Source organism: Heterodontus francisci, chromosome 13 (genome assembly GCF_036365525.1).
Source record: "Heterodontus francisci isolate sHetFra1 chromosome 13, sHetFra1.hap1, whole genome shotgun sequence".
Lineage (NCBI taxonomy): Eukaryota > Metazoa > Chordata > Chondrichthyes > Heterodontiformes > Heterodontidae > Heterodontus > Heterodontus francisci.
The window spans coordinates 51,303,598-51,319,308 of record NC_090383.1 but is presented as its reverse complement, the minus strand read 5'-3'; the positions used below and the strand labels follow the sequence as shown (position 1 = coordinate 51,319,308).

Below are 15,711 nucleotides of genomic sequence, written 5' to 3'. Positions count from 1 at the left end.
GGCCTGTTTCAGTGCTGTATCTCTAATCTAATCATACTCCTTTCTCAAACGTCTTGGTACTATTGTTTAATCTGCTTTCTCTTCTCTCTTCAGATTGCTTGGGCTTTAAACAAAGGTGTGAAACCTGAATATAAGCAGTTTTGGGATGTGGACCTTGGAGTCACATATATTCCATGGGAAAAATTGAAATTGGATGATTTAGAAGGCTTCTCAGAAGGAGGCATGATCGATCAGGAAACTGTTAATAGTGGTATGAGGTCGTCATTGTATTTTAGTAGATTATCAAAGGTCTTTGATGCAGGTTTTATTTTTCCTGCCTGTTTTATTTGAAGAGATTGTCTGTTCTTTGTGTTTTCAGTTTTATTAAGAGGTTTGTATACAATAAGCTCTGTTGGTAGCACGCTTTTCTCTGAAGTCGAGCCTGTTTAATCTACATATGTATGGTGCGTTTAAATATAACTTCCAAGACAATGTCTGTCTCCAATCTGGGTAACAATTTGGCACCATGCTGTAAAACACCAAGCTCCAAACCATAAAATAAAAGCAAAATACTGCAGATGCTTGAAATCTGAAATAAAAACAGAAAGTGCTGGAAATACTCAGCAGGTCAGGCAGCATCTGTGGTGAGAGAAGCAGAGTTAACGTTTCAGGTCTGTGACCTTTCATCAGAGCGTTCTGATGAAAGGTCACAGACCTGAAACGTTAACTCTGCTCTCACCACAGATGCTGCCTGACCTGCTGAGTATTTCCAGCACTTTCTGTTTTTATTTCAAACCTCCAAACCTTAGCTTTTTGGCCCTGATCTGCTCCTATACCAGTATGCTGCACTGGATCATTCCTGCAACCTGAAGCTCACCAGTTTAAAGTCAGCTTGTGGCCATGGCCAATCCCTCACCTGTACCCTGCCACCCAAAAACTGGCCTACCACTCCCATCCAAGAGAAATGGGCTGAAACAATCTAAACATGACAAAGAAAAGCAGAAGAGACGAGCATAAACAAAAAGATGAGGAACCAAAAATCTGAGCAAAAATAGGGAAGGAACACATAGAACCATGATACTCTCTATAACATGAAAATAGGTAGGCAAATCCTTAAAACTCATCTTGAACAGTGCTATGGGCAATCTAGTATAAAAGAAACATTACACATTTTTATTTAATGGACTACTGAATAAAATGCAAAAAAATTGTTTTATATGTATCTGCCTTTATATTTAAGAACTGATTTAAACAGTTTCTCCTGTTTGGATCCTTTTCTAGAAGCGTAGGTTGTAAGATTTTGTTAAAATGGTATCCATCCAAAAGTTGGAACTAGATTTTTACCTAACTACAATAGTGTCTTCGCCGCAGGAGGGGCAGGGAGAATCCAGCATGTTGGAAATAGGAGCAGGAGTAGGCCATTTGGGCTTTTGAGCCTCCTGTGCCATTCAACAAGATCATGGCTCAACTCCACCTTCCTGCACTGTTCCCATATCCCTCAATTCCCTTAGCACTTAAAAATCTATCAAGCTGTCCTGAATATACTCAATGACTGAGCACCCACAGTTTTCTGGGCTAGAGAATTCCAGAGATCTACAACCATGGAGCGAAGACATTTCTTCTCATCTCAGTTGTAAATGGCCGACCCTTTATTTTGAGTCTGTGACCCTGTGTTCTAGATTCTCCAGCCAAGAGAAACATTTTGTCAGCATCTACCTTGTTGAGCCTTTTATATGTTTCATTTAGGTCACCTCTCCTAAACTACAGGAAATAAAAGCTTAGTCTACTTAATCTCTCCTCCTAGGGCAATCCCCTAACCCCAGGAACCAGTCCAGTGAACTTTTGTTGCACTCCCTTGAGGGAAAGTGTATCGGTACTTGAATAAGGAGACTAAAACAGCTTTTATTACACAGTACTCCAGGTGTGGCTTCACCAATACCCTGTATAATTGTTGTAAGACTTCTTTACTCCAATTCCTTTGTAGCAAAGGCTAACTGAATTGGAGTAGCCATATCAATACCATGGCTGCAAGAGTAGGTCAGAGGCGAAGAATCATGTGGCGAGTAACTCACCACCTGACTCCCCAAAGCCTGTCCACCATCTACAAGGCACAAGTCAGGAGTGTGATGGAATATTCTCCGCTTGTCTGGATGGGTGCAGCTGCAACAACACTCAAGAAGCTCGACACCATCCAGGACAAAGCAGCCCACTTGACTGGCACCCCATCCACAAACATTCACTCCCTCCACCACTGACGCACAATGGCAGCAGTGTGTACCATCTACGAGATGCACTGCAGCAAAGCACCAAGACTCCTTAAACAGCATCTTCCAAACCCGCAACCTCTACCACCTAGAAGGACAAGGGCAGCAGATGCATGGGAACACCACCACCTGCAAGTTCCCTTCCAAGCCACACACCATCCTGACTTGGAACTATATCGCCATTCCTTCACTGTCGCTGGGTCAAAGTCCTAGAACTCCCAACGTAACAGCACTGTGGGCGTACCTACCCCACGTGGACTGCAGCGGTTCAAGAAGGCATCTCACCACCACCTTCTCATGGGCAATTAGGGATGGGCAATAAATGCTGGCCTGGCCAGCGACACCCACATACCCATAAACTCATTTTTAAAAATACCTAATATAGCCTTCCTAATTGCTTGCAGTATCTTTAGGTTATCTTTCTGTGATTCAAGTGCAAAGACACTTGTCCCTCAGAATGCAAACATTTCCCAGTCTGTCACTATTCAAAAAACTTTCTCCTTTTCTATTTTTCCTACCAAAGTGGATAACATCACACTTTGCCAGATCGCATTCCATCTGCCATGTTCTTGCCCATTCACCAAACCTGTCCATATCTCTCTGCAGCCCCTTTGCATCCTCTTCACCACTTCCTTCCCCACCTAACTTTGTATCATCTGCAAATTTAACTTGGGTACGTTACACTCAGTCTCTTCATCTAAATCATTAATATAGATTGTAAAGAGCTGAGGCCCAAGTACTCATCCTTACAGTACACCACTAGTTACAGCCTGCCAATCCGAAAATGTCTCGTATATTCCTGTTCTCTACTTTCTGTCCATTAACCAATCCTCAATCCATATATTGTCCCCAATCCTGCGAGTCCTAATTTTGTGTAATAGCCTCTTTGTGGTACCTTATCAAGTGCTTTCTAAAAATCTAAATACACTGCATCCCCTGGTTCTGCCTTATCCACCCTACTAGTTGTGTCCTCAAAAAGGATAACAATTTTGTTAAACACGACTTCCCTTTCATAAACAAAAACATCTCTCTCTATTACTCTCTGGCACTCTCTGACACTTTCAGACACTCTCAGACACTCTCCACCACTCTCTATCACCCTCTGACACTCACTGACACTCCCTATCACTATCTGACACTCTCTGATACACTCTGACACTCCCTGACACACTCTGACAATCTCTATCACTCTCTGACAATCTCTATCACTCTCTGACACTCTCTGACACTCTCTGACACTCTCTGACACTCTCTGACACTCTCAGACACTCTCAGACACACTCAGACACACTCAGACACTCTCTGACACTCTCTGACACACTCAGACTTTCATAAATCTGTGTCGTCTCTGCAGTACCATGTTATGATTTTCTAAGTGTCCTGTTAGCACATTCCTAATAGATGCTAGCATTTTACCTACTACTGACATTAGGCTAATAGTTTGCAGTTTTCTCTCTTCCTCTTTTCTTAAATAATTGGGTGTTATGTATGTTACCTTCCAATCCTTGGGAACTGTTCTAGAATCTAAGGAATTCTGGAAGATCAAAATCTATGCATCCACTATCTCTGCAGAAATCTCTTTTAAAACCCTGGATACACGTTGTCAGATCCAGGGAATTTATAATGAAGGATAAGGTTTATATCATGAGTGAGGAAAACCTCATAACTTATTGAAATGTTTTCTCACATGAAAACATTTTACGAGATTTTATTCATCTTCTAGCTGATGCCCAGCCTCCACTTTGAAGCTGGGGCAACTTGCAAAAACAAAAATCAGATTTCCAACAAACAAACAAAAATATGTCTCAAGATTGCCGTAGTTGTGTGCTATATGTGACCAGGTTACATGTCAGTAGTTCTTGCAAACAGTGCACATACCTCTGAGCATTAATTGCAGCTCTGAAAAGGTTCATCTCATTTTCTTTTGTGTTATTTATTCTTAAACTTCCACTGCTGCGAGCACAATTCCTAAGATGTGATCAGGCAGCTACCACTGCATCATTTCTTTTTCTAACCTATCTCCTTGAGGAAGAATCTAGTCTGTAATAAGAATTCCCACTTTACCTCAGTCCCCAATAACCTAGCTGAGGTAGATTGTACACAATAGAGAGCCATGCAGTTCACATTTCTTTCTAATTTTTGCCTAGTTATTGGATGATCTTTGTAACATCCCCTTGCAACTTTGGATCAGAGTGATATTTGAGAGTGCTGTTAAAATTGCTAGTTTTTTGTTCATAATGTTACTTGTAAATTGCTTGAAATTGTTTTCTGCTTAATTTCTTAACACAGCAAACGGTAAGCAGCAACAAAATCTTACAAGCAGAAAAGGGGGAAGTTAAAAGTAATGTAAAATGTGTGTAAAAATAATTTGTGCACTATAAATTACAGTGAGACATTCTGTAATCTATTAATAATAACATTCTAACATTGTATTTCAGAGTGGGAATCTAGGACCTCTGAGTCTGTAAAGGAGAGTGTACTCCAAACTGTAACTACTGATAACACTCAACCAACATCACAAGGGGAGACATTCACTCAAGCTGTCACTATGCTGCCTGTCCAGGTAACAGCGTTATTTAATATTTAGAAATTAACACTTTCATGGATTTGTGTTATTCTTTCCATAAAATTTGCTATCTTAATCGTATGCATTATTTTGGTGCACAAGCAAATAGAGAATGTAGGTTTATTCATTGAATAAGAAAAGCCTCACAACTTCAATGATTCGTCAAAATTGGAAACTAAATTCTACTGTTAATGAAGGTGTATGTAAAGGGTATTAATTTGAGTGTAAAGTGCAGCTGTCATTTATGTATGTAATTTCAAAATTACCTTGGAGTTATCATTGATACGATTACCCATTATGCCTCTGTGGAATTGTCACCTCAGGTTTTCCCTTGCACCTGGGAGCAACAAATTGCTGAAGTTGGTACTGCCAGTCTGAAAATGCATGTACCAGGAAAACCTATTACTGGTGAAGCATGAGCAATAGCTACTTTTTTCTCATCTTGGACGCTTCTAAAATAGCATCCAAGCTGTCCAAACAATTGACTTTTGGGTTTGTTTGAGAATCTGCTCTAAGACTAATGTGTAATTCATTATAGGAGAAAGAAAGATTTGCATTTATATAGTGCCTTTCACAATCTCAGGACAATCCAAAGAGCTTTACAGTCAATGTACCGTTCAAGTGTAGTGCCTGTTGCAATGCACAAAACGCAGCAGCCAAGGTGTCTCAAACAGTAGTGTGATAATGACCAGATAATCTGTTTTTTATTCATGTTGGTTGAGAGATAAATATTGCCCAAAACACTGCGGAGAACTCCCTTGCTCTTCTTGGAAATAGTACCATGGATGTTTTACATCCACAGGGTCTCTTGTTTAACATGCCATTCAAATGACTGCACCAGTGACAATGTAGCACTTCCTGGAGTGTTGGCCTGCGCTGGAGCGTTAGTCTAGATTGTGTGCTCAAGTCTCTGGAACGGGACTTGAAACCATAACTTTTTGACTCAATGGCAAGAGTGCTGCCACAGAGTCACAGCTGACACTTGTTGAACAACTATATATGAAAGGAGGTTTGAAATGTCAGGGCTATATGGAAGGGAAAATAAGCCAAAAAAGTGGTACTTTATTTGTTGGAAGTATCTACTTGGAGGGAATTTTGAAATTATATAGACATGAAGTACTTTATACAAGATATTCTCCTTCACTTGGTTTCTCCTTTAATATGTTTAGTGACTTTTTATGTTAATATCGCGTGCTATAGAATACTATGTGCATCTATAGTTCCAGCATATATAACATCATGCTGCTGGAGTGCACTCTGGTCTATTGTAACATGCTGTCAGGCTTCAAGTTAAACGTGGGGACATAATTTCAGTGAGTTTGCCCCATTATGTAAATCAATGTATACTCAATTAAATTGTACTTTCTGTCAACTTGAGTTTTTAACTTATCCCATAGTGACCTTATAAAGTTGGCATCCCATTATTTACTGATTGAGAGCCTGTTTGCCGGAGCAAAAATTTAAATACACCGACAGGTTGTATGTTAAAACTTGGATACAACTGCCGTAAATGGTGACGGCACTTAAAGAAAAAGGCTTATTCTGAGGGTAATGCTCTCAGTGTGCCTTGCACTTTGCAAATAACAAGTTCAAGTAATCCTTAATTTTGTGAATCTCGGGTATTTTTTAAATTAGTCGCACGTGTATAAGGAACAAAACTTCCATTCTTTGCACAATGAATTGTAATTTGTTTTCAGATCCCAGTGACTCCAACTGTTTCAGCAATTGGTATGGTGCAGCCACCAGCCTTTCCTGTGTCAATGTCCATACCTCCTCCAGGCTTCAACCCAGCCATTCCACCACCTCCATTCTTGCGTCATAGTTTTAATCCTTCACAACCGCCTCCAGGTACAAGATATGGTCTGTTTTTAGCTCTTTTATGTGCAGTTTTGCTTCCCCATACTAAACTCATTCAAATTAAGTTGTGATCTACTTGTGCTTGATTTCCCCACCATTATAAATTTTGTAAGCTATATTTTATAACAATAACAACCATGCTGCAGCAACATGGTTGAGATTGACAGTTCACCATTTGCGGAATTGAGGAAGTAACCCTCAACCTGCACTGCTGGTACTTTGTGTTGGAAGTTCAATTTGCCATGCCACTATAACAAATTTTAATAATGCTTTAATAACCCTTAAATTTGTAACAATCTTTGAGGAATTTTTAATTGTGGCCTTTTTATACTGATAAACTCAATACAGCGCATGCTGCTGTTATATTTGATAAAACTTGATAATGTGTATCAATCAAAGATTTTGCCATGGTATTTGATGATCACGTTGATGTCTGGCCCTTAGCAATGACAGAATTCCAACAATTTTGACCTCAAAATAATTTGACACCTTTGATGAGACTGTAGCTCATTTATCGACACACTGGCAGTACTGCAACCGTTTGTAAATGTATTGGTTTATGGAATAGGGTGGGGAAATCAGATGTGCCAATCACAGAGGGGGTAAATGAAGTGCATTGACCTGCAGACTGCTTAATGGAAAATTATTAGCTGGCGTGTAAAAGATTATCAGTGAAGTAAAGATAATGGATTCAAGGATGAAAGAATGTGGGAATAGTGGAGGATGAAAAGACACTAGAGAGCCCCAAACAGAAAGACATGGAAATGGGGAGGAATAGTAAAAGTATGGGGGGGAGCAGGGGTGGGGCCGGGGGCAGGGTAGGGAGATGAGCTGTAACTGCAGCAAATCAGAAATTAAAATAGTAGATAGGAGCACGGTGAATCTGCCAGCACTCAGAAGTGAAAGAACACATCAACAATTGAGCCTCAGCATTGGTGACGGTCTAAGCCAATGGTGTTGACCTTTTTGTTTGTTCAAGAGCACACACTTTTGAACTGTCATGACCATTATTTCCTCTTTCCAGATGCTAACTATCCTGCTGTGTATTTGCAGCATTTTCTGGATCATTATAATTGTCTGTTGTTGTTCTTACCCAAGTTGTCATGCACTGAATTTTAGGTGATCAGTTTGCTGATGGTAAGCACAATCAGAGTTGAAGAATCATGGATTATAAATTGGTCACAATTTTTTTCTTATTTGTTGATGCTTTTTGATATTTTGCTGCTGATCATGCCAGTAATTATTCTGTTTTATTACAATTTACATTGTAGTATGAGTTAATTGGAGGGAAATTATTTTACTTTAAATTGATCAAAAACATGATATGCTAAATAATCATAGTCATTCCTGTTGACTATACAATGGAACTGTAGGTCTGTAGTCAACTACAACTGCTAGAGGTGCAGTTGGCTCTCATTACATGTCACAAAGCATATTCTGCCCTCTGAAGAAGGAAATGCCTATACTTTTGGAGTTGGAGGCCAACTATTGGTGAATATAAGATTATGCAGAAATGCAAGCCTCCCATATCTCCCCACACACACAAAGGTTGAGCCTTCCATACAGGAAAGTGTCACCATCCAAAACAATAACTTTCAAATGAGGGAAGGAGAGTTAAAGACTATTGTTCGTGTTCCTTTTGTGTGCAGAAATATTTATTTTAGCACATCTTTAATAAATGCTAAGGTAGATAAAGCATATATAACTAGTCATTATTTAGATGGAGAAAGACTACAAAATACTGCAGTACAGAGGGATCTGGGTGTTCTTGTGCATGAAACACAAAAAGTAAGCATGCAGGTGCAGCAAGTAATTAGGAAGGCAAATGGAATTTTGGCCTTTATTGCTCGGGGGTTAAAGTTTAGAAATAGGGAAGTCTTGTTACAACTGTACAGGGTGTTGGTGAGGCCACACCTGGAGTACTGCGTACAGTTTTGGTCCCCGTATTTAAAGAAGGATATGCTAGCACTGGAGGCAGTTCAGAAAACGTTCACTAGGCTGATTCCTGGGATGAAGGGGTTGTCTTGTCAAGAATGGCTAAACAGGTTAGGCCTTTATTCATTGGAGTTAGGAAGAATGAGCGTTGATCTTATAGAAACATATAAGATTTTAAGGGGGCTTAACAGGGTAGATGTTGAGAAGATGTTTCCACTAGTGGGGGATCTCAAACTAGGGGACATAGTTACAGAATAAGGGGGCACACATTTGAAACTGAGATGCGAACGAATTTCTTCTCTCAGAGGGTGGTGAATCTCTGGAATTCTCTGCCTCAGAGAGGTGTGGAGGCTAGGTCACTAAATGTATTTAAGGAGGAGGTAGATAGATTTTTGAAATCTCGGGGAGTCGAGGGTTAGGCAGAGCAGGCCCGAAAGAGGAGTTGAGGCTGGGACAGATCAGCCATGATCTAATTGAATGGCGGGGCAGGCTTGAGGGACTGAATGGCCTACTGCTGCTGCTATTTTTTATGTTCTTAGTCATTACGAATGCCTCGACACTCAGATTATAAGTGTAACAGATGTTAGATCATTTGTACGTGCCTGTCTTCACTTGAATTGTATTTGCTTTACAAAAACAACACAAAATCTGAAATGGTTCATTATAGTTACTTGGTTGAATTTGCACAGTTTGAGTCCTTTAGTGTACAATATTTGTTTTAACTAAATTGTTTATATTAATGTTTAGTTAAACTAATCTAATAGATCTTACTTTGATTTAGTTGAAGAAAAATAAATTATAATTTGCAAAACTGAAGGGCTACTTTTAATCCTACTTGCAGGTTACCTACCACCACCCCCAGTTGTTCCACCTCCAGTTATTGGGCCTTCTATTCCTCCAGTACAAACGTGTGAGTATAATTAGATTATTTAACGTTGCTTTGTATAAATTTCGATTTTAATGGCTGTTGCATCAGATTATATAAGGTTGATTAAAAATAAACTTAAGACAAAGTAGATTTGGATTGTAATGTATAAGGAGATGGCAGATGCATTGAGCAGGTGTTTTGCATCTGTCTTCACTACAGAGGGTGCAAGTAACATCCCAGAAATAGCTGTAAATCAGGAAATGGAAGGGAGGGAGGAACTCAAAATTATAGTCACCAGGGAAGTGGTACTGAGCAAATAGTTGGAGCTGCGGACGGACAAGTCCCTGGATCCTGATGGACTTCATCCTAGGATCCTGAAAGAAGTGGCTAGTGCAATAGTTAATTTAATGCGTTGGTTTTAATTTTCTAAATATCCCTAGATTCTGTGAAGGTTCCATTACATTGGAAAATAGCCATTGTAATTCCTTTATTCAAAAAGGGAGGGAGACAGAAACCATGAAACGACAGCCAGTTAGCTTACCATCTGTCTTAGGGAAAATGTTAGCTATTATTAAAAATATTGTAGCAGGGCATTTAGAAAAATTCAAGGTAATCAGGCAGGGTCAACATGGTTTTGTAAAAGGGAAATCATGTTTAACTAATTTTGGAGTTCTTTGAAGAAATAACATGCACTGTGGATAAAGGGGAACCGGTAGATGTACTGTACTTAGATTTCCAGAAGACATTTGATAAGGTGCTACATCAAAGGTTATTGTGGAAAATAAAAGCTCATGGTGCAGGGGGCAACATATTGGCATAGAAAGAAGATTGGCTAGCTAATAGGAAACAGAGGCATAAATGGGTCATTTCCTGGTTGGCAAGATGTAACAAGTGGTGTGCCACAGGTCAGTGCTGGGGCCTCAACTTTTTACCATTTATATAAATGACTTGGATGAAGGGACCGAAGGTACGGTTGCTAAATTTGCTGATGGCACAAAGGTAGGTAGGAAAGTAAGTTGTGAAGAGGACATAAGATGGCTGCAAAGGGATATATATAGGTTAAGTGAGTGGGCAAAGATGTGGCAAATGGAGTATAGCGTGGGAAAATGTGAAATTGTCCATTTTGGCAGGCAGAATAAAAATGAAGCATATTATCTAAATGGTGAGAGATTGCAGAGCTCTGAGATGTAGAGGGATCTGGGTGTCCTAGTGCATGAATCGCAAAGGGTTAGTATGCAGATTCAGCAAGTAATTAGGAAAGCTAATAGAATGTTATCGTTAATTGTGAGGAGAATTGATTACAAAAGTAGGGAGGTTATGCTTCAGTTATACAGGGCATTGGTGAGACCACATTTGCAGTACTGTGTACAGTATTGGTCTCCCTATTTAATGAAGGATGTAAATGCATTGGAAGCCGTTCAGAGAAGGTTTACTAGACTAATACCTGGAATGGGCGGGTTGTCTCATGAGGAAAGGTTGGACAGGCTAGGCTTGTATCTGCTGGAGTTTAGGAGAGTAAGAGGAGACTTGATTGAAACATACAAGATCCTGAGGGGTCTTGACACGGTGTATGTGGAAAGGATGTTTCATAGAAACATAGAAAATAGGAGCAGGAGTAGGCCATTCGGCCCTTCAAGCCTGCTCCGGCATTCATTATGATCATAACTGATCATCCAACTCAGTAACCTGTTCCCGCTTTCGCCCCATACTCTTTGATCCCTTTAGACCCAAGAGCTATATCTAACTCCTTCTTGAAAACATGCAATGTTTTGTCCTCAACTGCTTTCTGTGGTAGCGAATTCCACAGGCTCACCACTCTCTGGGTGAAGAAATTTCTCCTCATCTCAGTCCTGAAAGGTTTACCCCGTTTCCTCTTGTCAGGGAGTCCAGAACTTGGGTCACTATTTAAAAATAAGGGGTCGCCCATTTAAGACACATGAGAATTTTTTTCTCTGAGGGTCGTCTTTGGAACTCTTCCTTAAAAGGCAGTGGAAGTAGAGTCTTAATATTTTTAAGGCAGAGGTAGATAGATTCTTGCAAAGCAGGGGGTTGAAAGGTTATCAGGGGTAGGCTGAAATGTGGAGTCGAGGTTACAGATCAACCATGATCTTATTGAATGGCGGAGCAGGCTTGAGGGGCCGAGTGGCCTGCCTCCTGCTCCTAATTTGTATGTTCATATGCCATTCTATTTGTTGAAAACAACTGAATGCATACACTCTGGGCTGTTGCTATGAACTCGATTGTTCTGAAATTATTTGAAGATTGTTTTTAAGTTTGTTGTCTAAAATTAGCTAATAGTACAAAAAAATTATTTTGCAGCTCTAGTTTGCCCACCTCTTTCCAACACCCAAGACAGTACAAAGGATTCCCCGTTTGGGAACCTACTTTCACATATAGGCTCTGGCCACAGCAGTCTCCCAACTCCTGGTATTCCACCAGGGGGTATGTTTAATCCAATTGGCGCACAGCCCCTCTCAACTGGTCCAGTTGGATCAAATGACTTGGGAACATCACGCACGGTCAACCAAACGTCGTCATCCGAAACAACACCTACATCTGGGCCAGGTATGTAAATTTTGTTGAAATATTTATACACCACTTTAGTAACAGTAGCAAGTTTATCTTGTGTTAATACACTTAATATTTTCAGCATTTTCTTTCATTTTCCACAATGATAATTGGCATTTTAATGAAGTTTGCATTCTGTGGTGACGGTTAGTTATACAAAACACTGTGAGTCTGATTTAGATTGGAAAGAAAATATTGCTGCTTTGCAGATACACATCTTACCTTTTCATTTTGAAATGGGGAATTTCTGTATTCCTTAGCTGTAACATTAGGTATTTCTTTTTGCCGTAACTGTATGCAGTAGTCTGATTCTTAAGGCGTAATGTTTTGGTTTAATTGCAGTATTGTAGTAGTATAGAGGAGTCGAAATATTTTATTCCAAAATATAAAATCTATTAACTTTACATTTGATTGAAATAATGAGACATAGATGTTAATTAATAATTCTGGCTTTTAGTATTTCAGTAAACTGGCATCTTGTGGAAAATTAGCAACTGTGCCAATATGGAGTATGAGTTAAACTACACTGGGATCATTTTATTCTGCTTGAAGATTTCTTTTAACTCAGCTGCATCATAGGCATTTGCAGTTTAATGTTCTCAGTATAGCACATCCAAAGCTACAGTTTTTATGGGAGGATACAGTAGTTTCTTGTAGTTGCTTCATTTCATCTTGGGGTTGGTTAATTACAGCACGTTAAAGAAGGTATATTTCAATAGTTAAGGTCCAAGTCCAGTCATGGATTTATATTAATGGGGTCTCAGGAAAGTTTGATTCCCAGTTCAATGACCCTACCTCACTAGGACAACTGATATAAGTTGTAATACATAGATTTTATTGTAATTAAAAAGTGGGTGACAAGTGGCCTGATTGTCATGCATTTGTTCATCAATGTACTGTGTCATGGTGTGGAACGATACTAGCTCATCAGTCAGCAAACTAACCAATCTCGTAATCCTAAAGTAGCAACCAGAGCTTTCCCTGATGAAGGGAAATTTGAAGATGAGATCAGCCTGCACTACCACCAAGTTGCCCACTGCAAAGTGGCATGGCTAATATCTGAGTGCAAGTTGCTTGCTCCTTCAGCAAGCAAATAATATTTGATACAAGGGAAAATGAACAGAAACCCTTTTCTTCCGCCACAACCCAAGTGTGCAACGGTTGTATAGAACGTATTTTCTAAATGTGAAAGCGGACTATATTTTCTTACCTCGTTAACATCCATTTCTGCAGCTAAGTGGAAGTCATCTTGAAGGATTTCTCTGAGGACTTGCAGAATATTTTGTTTTTAAACATGTACAGTAATAATTTAATACTGTAATAGATTTATATGTACTCTTATGTTGTGATTACTGAATTACTGTATACACCTGTGTATGAGCATCTTATTTATTGTGATTTCTTATTATTGCAGGAACTCAAAGTACAGTTTCTAGTGGTCCTGTTATGGGGATGCAACCATCAACACCTGCACCAGGACTACCAAATTTGCCTCCACCAAGTATGGTTGGACCAAGGATACCTGGAGTGCTCTCACTGGACGTGCGCCCAGGAATTATGCCACCCTCACCAGGGCAGCGGTTTCCATTGCTGATGCCACCTCAGCCAAATATGCCCCCTTCATTATCAATTGACGGACCTCTTCAGTCAGGGTCCAGAGCTCCCTTCCCACCAGGAAGTTCTTACAATAGGCTTGAAGGAGCATTTACAAGATCTGGAGTCCCCAGTGTTGACAGCAATACTAATGCAAGCCAAGGTACAGGAGATGAAAGAAGATCTGCTGGAAATGATAATTCTTTTCAGCGAGACAGCATGCAACAAGAAGGTGACCGGGATTATCGCTTCCCACCAGTGGATAACAGCGAGAATCTTGGAAGACGGGATCAATTTGGATTTGGTCCTGACCAAAGATGGGGCTCTAGAGATTTTGATGAGCGTGAGCGTCGTGCTGTGCCCTTTGGCGGCCCTAAAAGTTTTCATGATGATCATGAAAGGTTTGGCGGAAGAAATTTCAGGTTTGATGGCAGAAGTGGTCCAGTGTGGAACCGAGGTTTTGACCAGGAAACACATAGGGATCTTGATGATCGCAGCAGGCCTTGGGAACGTCAGAGAGATCGTGATGACCGAGATTTTGGCTTCCGCCGAGATGTAAATGGCAGCCGTTTTGGGAGAGACAGAGAGCAAGATCACTGGGTTCCTCCTCGGCATAGATTTGACTATTTTCAAGGGACCACCGATCACCAAAAACCTGACGATAGGCCTCGGGTAAATGGTGATTTCTCAGAAACAAACAGCCAGCCGCCAAACAAGGAGCTTGCAAACAATGACCCAGAAGTGTCTGTGAACCTTGCATCTCCATCAGATGAAAGTGAGGAGAAGGATGACTTAGAAAATCAACCTGTAACCGAAAACACAGACACTGAGGGGACATAATCGTCATATAGTATGACGGTATTTTGTATAGGTGGTCATCTGCAGTGGACAAAATGGTTGACTGGAACTTGAGAAAAGTCACTGTTGTCTGCGAGACAATTTAATCCGATGTACATCTTTCACTCTAATAACTGAAGTTAATGTGTACAACTGACCTGTACAGACTGTTGTTCTTTAGTTGAACACGGTAGGTAACGACATTTTTTTTTCATGCTTAGAGGCCAGAACTCCCACATTTCTTTTAATTTGAGAAAGATTATATTAGCTTGCCAAAAAAAAATTTTAAATTGACCTTCCTATGGAAGAAAGGTAAACTTGTAGCTGTTGCGGGTGGGATGGAATACAAGTGGTTACAGTAATACTTGAAAAAATAGGGCATAATCTGCATTTTTCCATCCCCTGAAGCTGCTACAGTATTTAAATTTAATGCTTTGATGAAAATGAGTTATTGTTTTATGTTTTATCCTGTTGACAGCAAGCGCCTAGCCCATTCACAGTGAGCAGTGCAGTACTGAGGTGTAGAAAAAAATTGTAATACTTTTCTGTTTGTAAAAAAAAAAAGACATTTTAAATCCTCTTACAGTCTGGTCTCTGTTAATCCCCAGAATAAATGTTTGTGATTTGTCCCTCGTACTGCAGTGAGTATTGGCTGAAAAAGAAATCATTTGAATGTTGGGTGCATTCTGTTTTTAGATGCTAATAAAACGTTTGTTTGATAATGTTGTGATCTTCAGTTCATCTGTTTTTTTTTGCAAAGGAAAGGTGCCATCAAAAAATGCATACGAGATTTGATTTGGCATCAGGAAATACATTAAGAAAATACCTAAGTAGGAATGGGAGCAGGAGTTCAGAGCAACAAAATATTGTAGGAGCTAAGATTTGCTCTTTAGAATTTCTTTTTAACCTCACCATCCCTTTTTTCCCTGGCATGCATCTTGTAAGTAAGAGCATGAGACAAGCTGGGATCCAGAGCTGGGGAGCCATTTGCTCTATACCACTCTACGGTCAAGTAACAGGAGGAGCAAGATGGGTGATGTCAGATTTTCCTTCCCTTGAGATGAGACTCTTGCTTTCATGAAGTATTCCCCCTAGTGGTCCAACTGATGTAAAATGAGCTTGAATAAAGCAGGTGTTTGAACTTGAACTTTCAACCTTTTGGTTGGGAGGAAAGTGCTGACCTGCACAGCTATGACCTGTTGAAGTGTAAATCTCCATAATTATTTTGTTGTTTGAAACATTTA

The 15,711-nt window shown here is 39.9% G+C and overlaps 1 protein-coding gene across 2 annotated transcripts in view; it reads left to right on the top strand.

The window, feature by feature from the left end:
- The window catches only part of scaf8 (SR-related CTD-associated factor 8), a 192,126-nt gene extending 176,933 nt beyond the window's left edge, over window positions 1–15,193 (top strand). For both annotated transcript variants that reach the window (XM_068044814.1, XM_068044813.1), the window contains 6 exons: window positions 94–250; window positions 4,682–4,806; window positions 6,507–6,657; window positions 9,443–9,511; window positions 11,789–12,034; window positions 13,452–15,193. In XM_068044814.1, the coding sequence (XP_067900915.1) occupies window positions 94–250; window positions 4,682–4,806; window positions 6,507–6,657; window positions 9,443–9,511; window positions 11,789–12,034; window positions 13,452–14,470 (1,767 nt within the window). In that variant the 3' untranslated portion in view covers window positions 14,471–15,193. The remainder of the gene's footprint in view (window positions 1–93; window positions 251–4,681; window positions 4,807–6,506; window positions 6,658–9,442; window positions 9,512–11,788; window positions 12,035–13,451) is intronic.
- The last annotated feature ends 518 nt before the right edge of the window (window positions 15,194–15,711 follow it).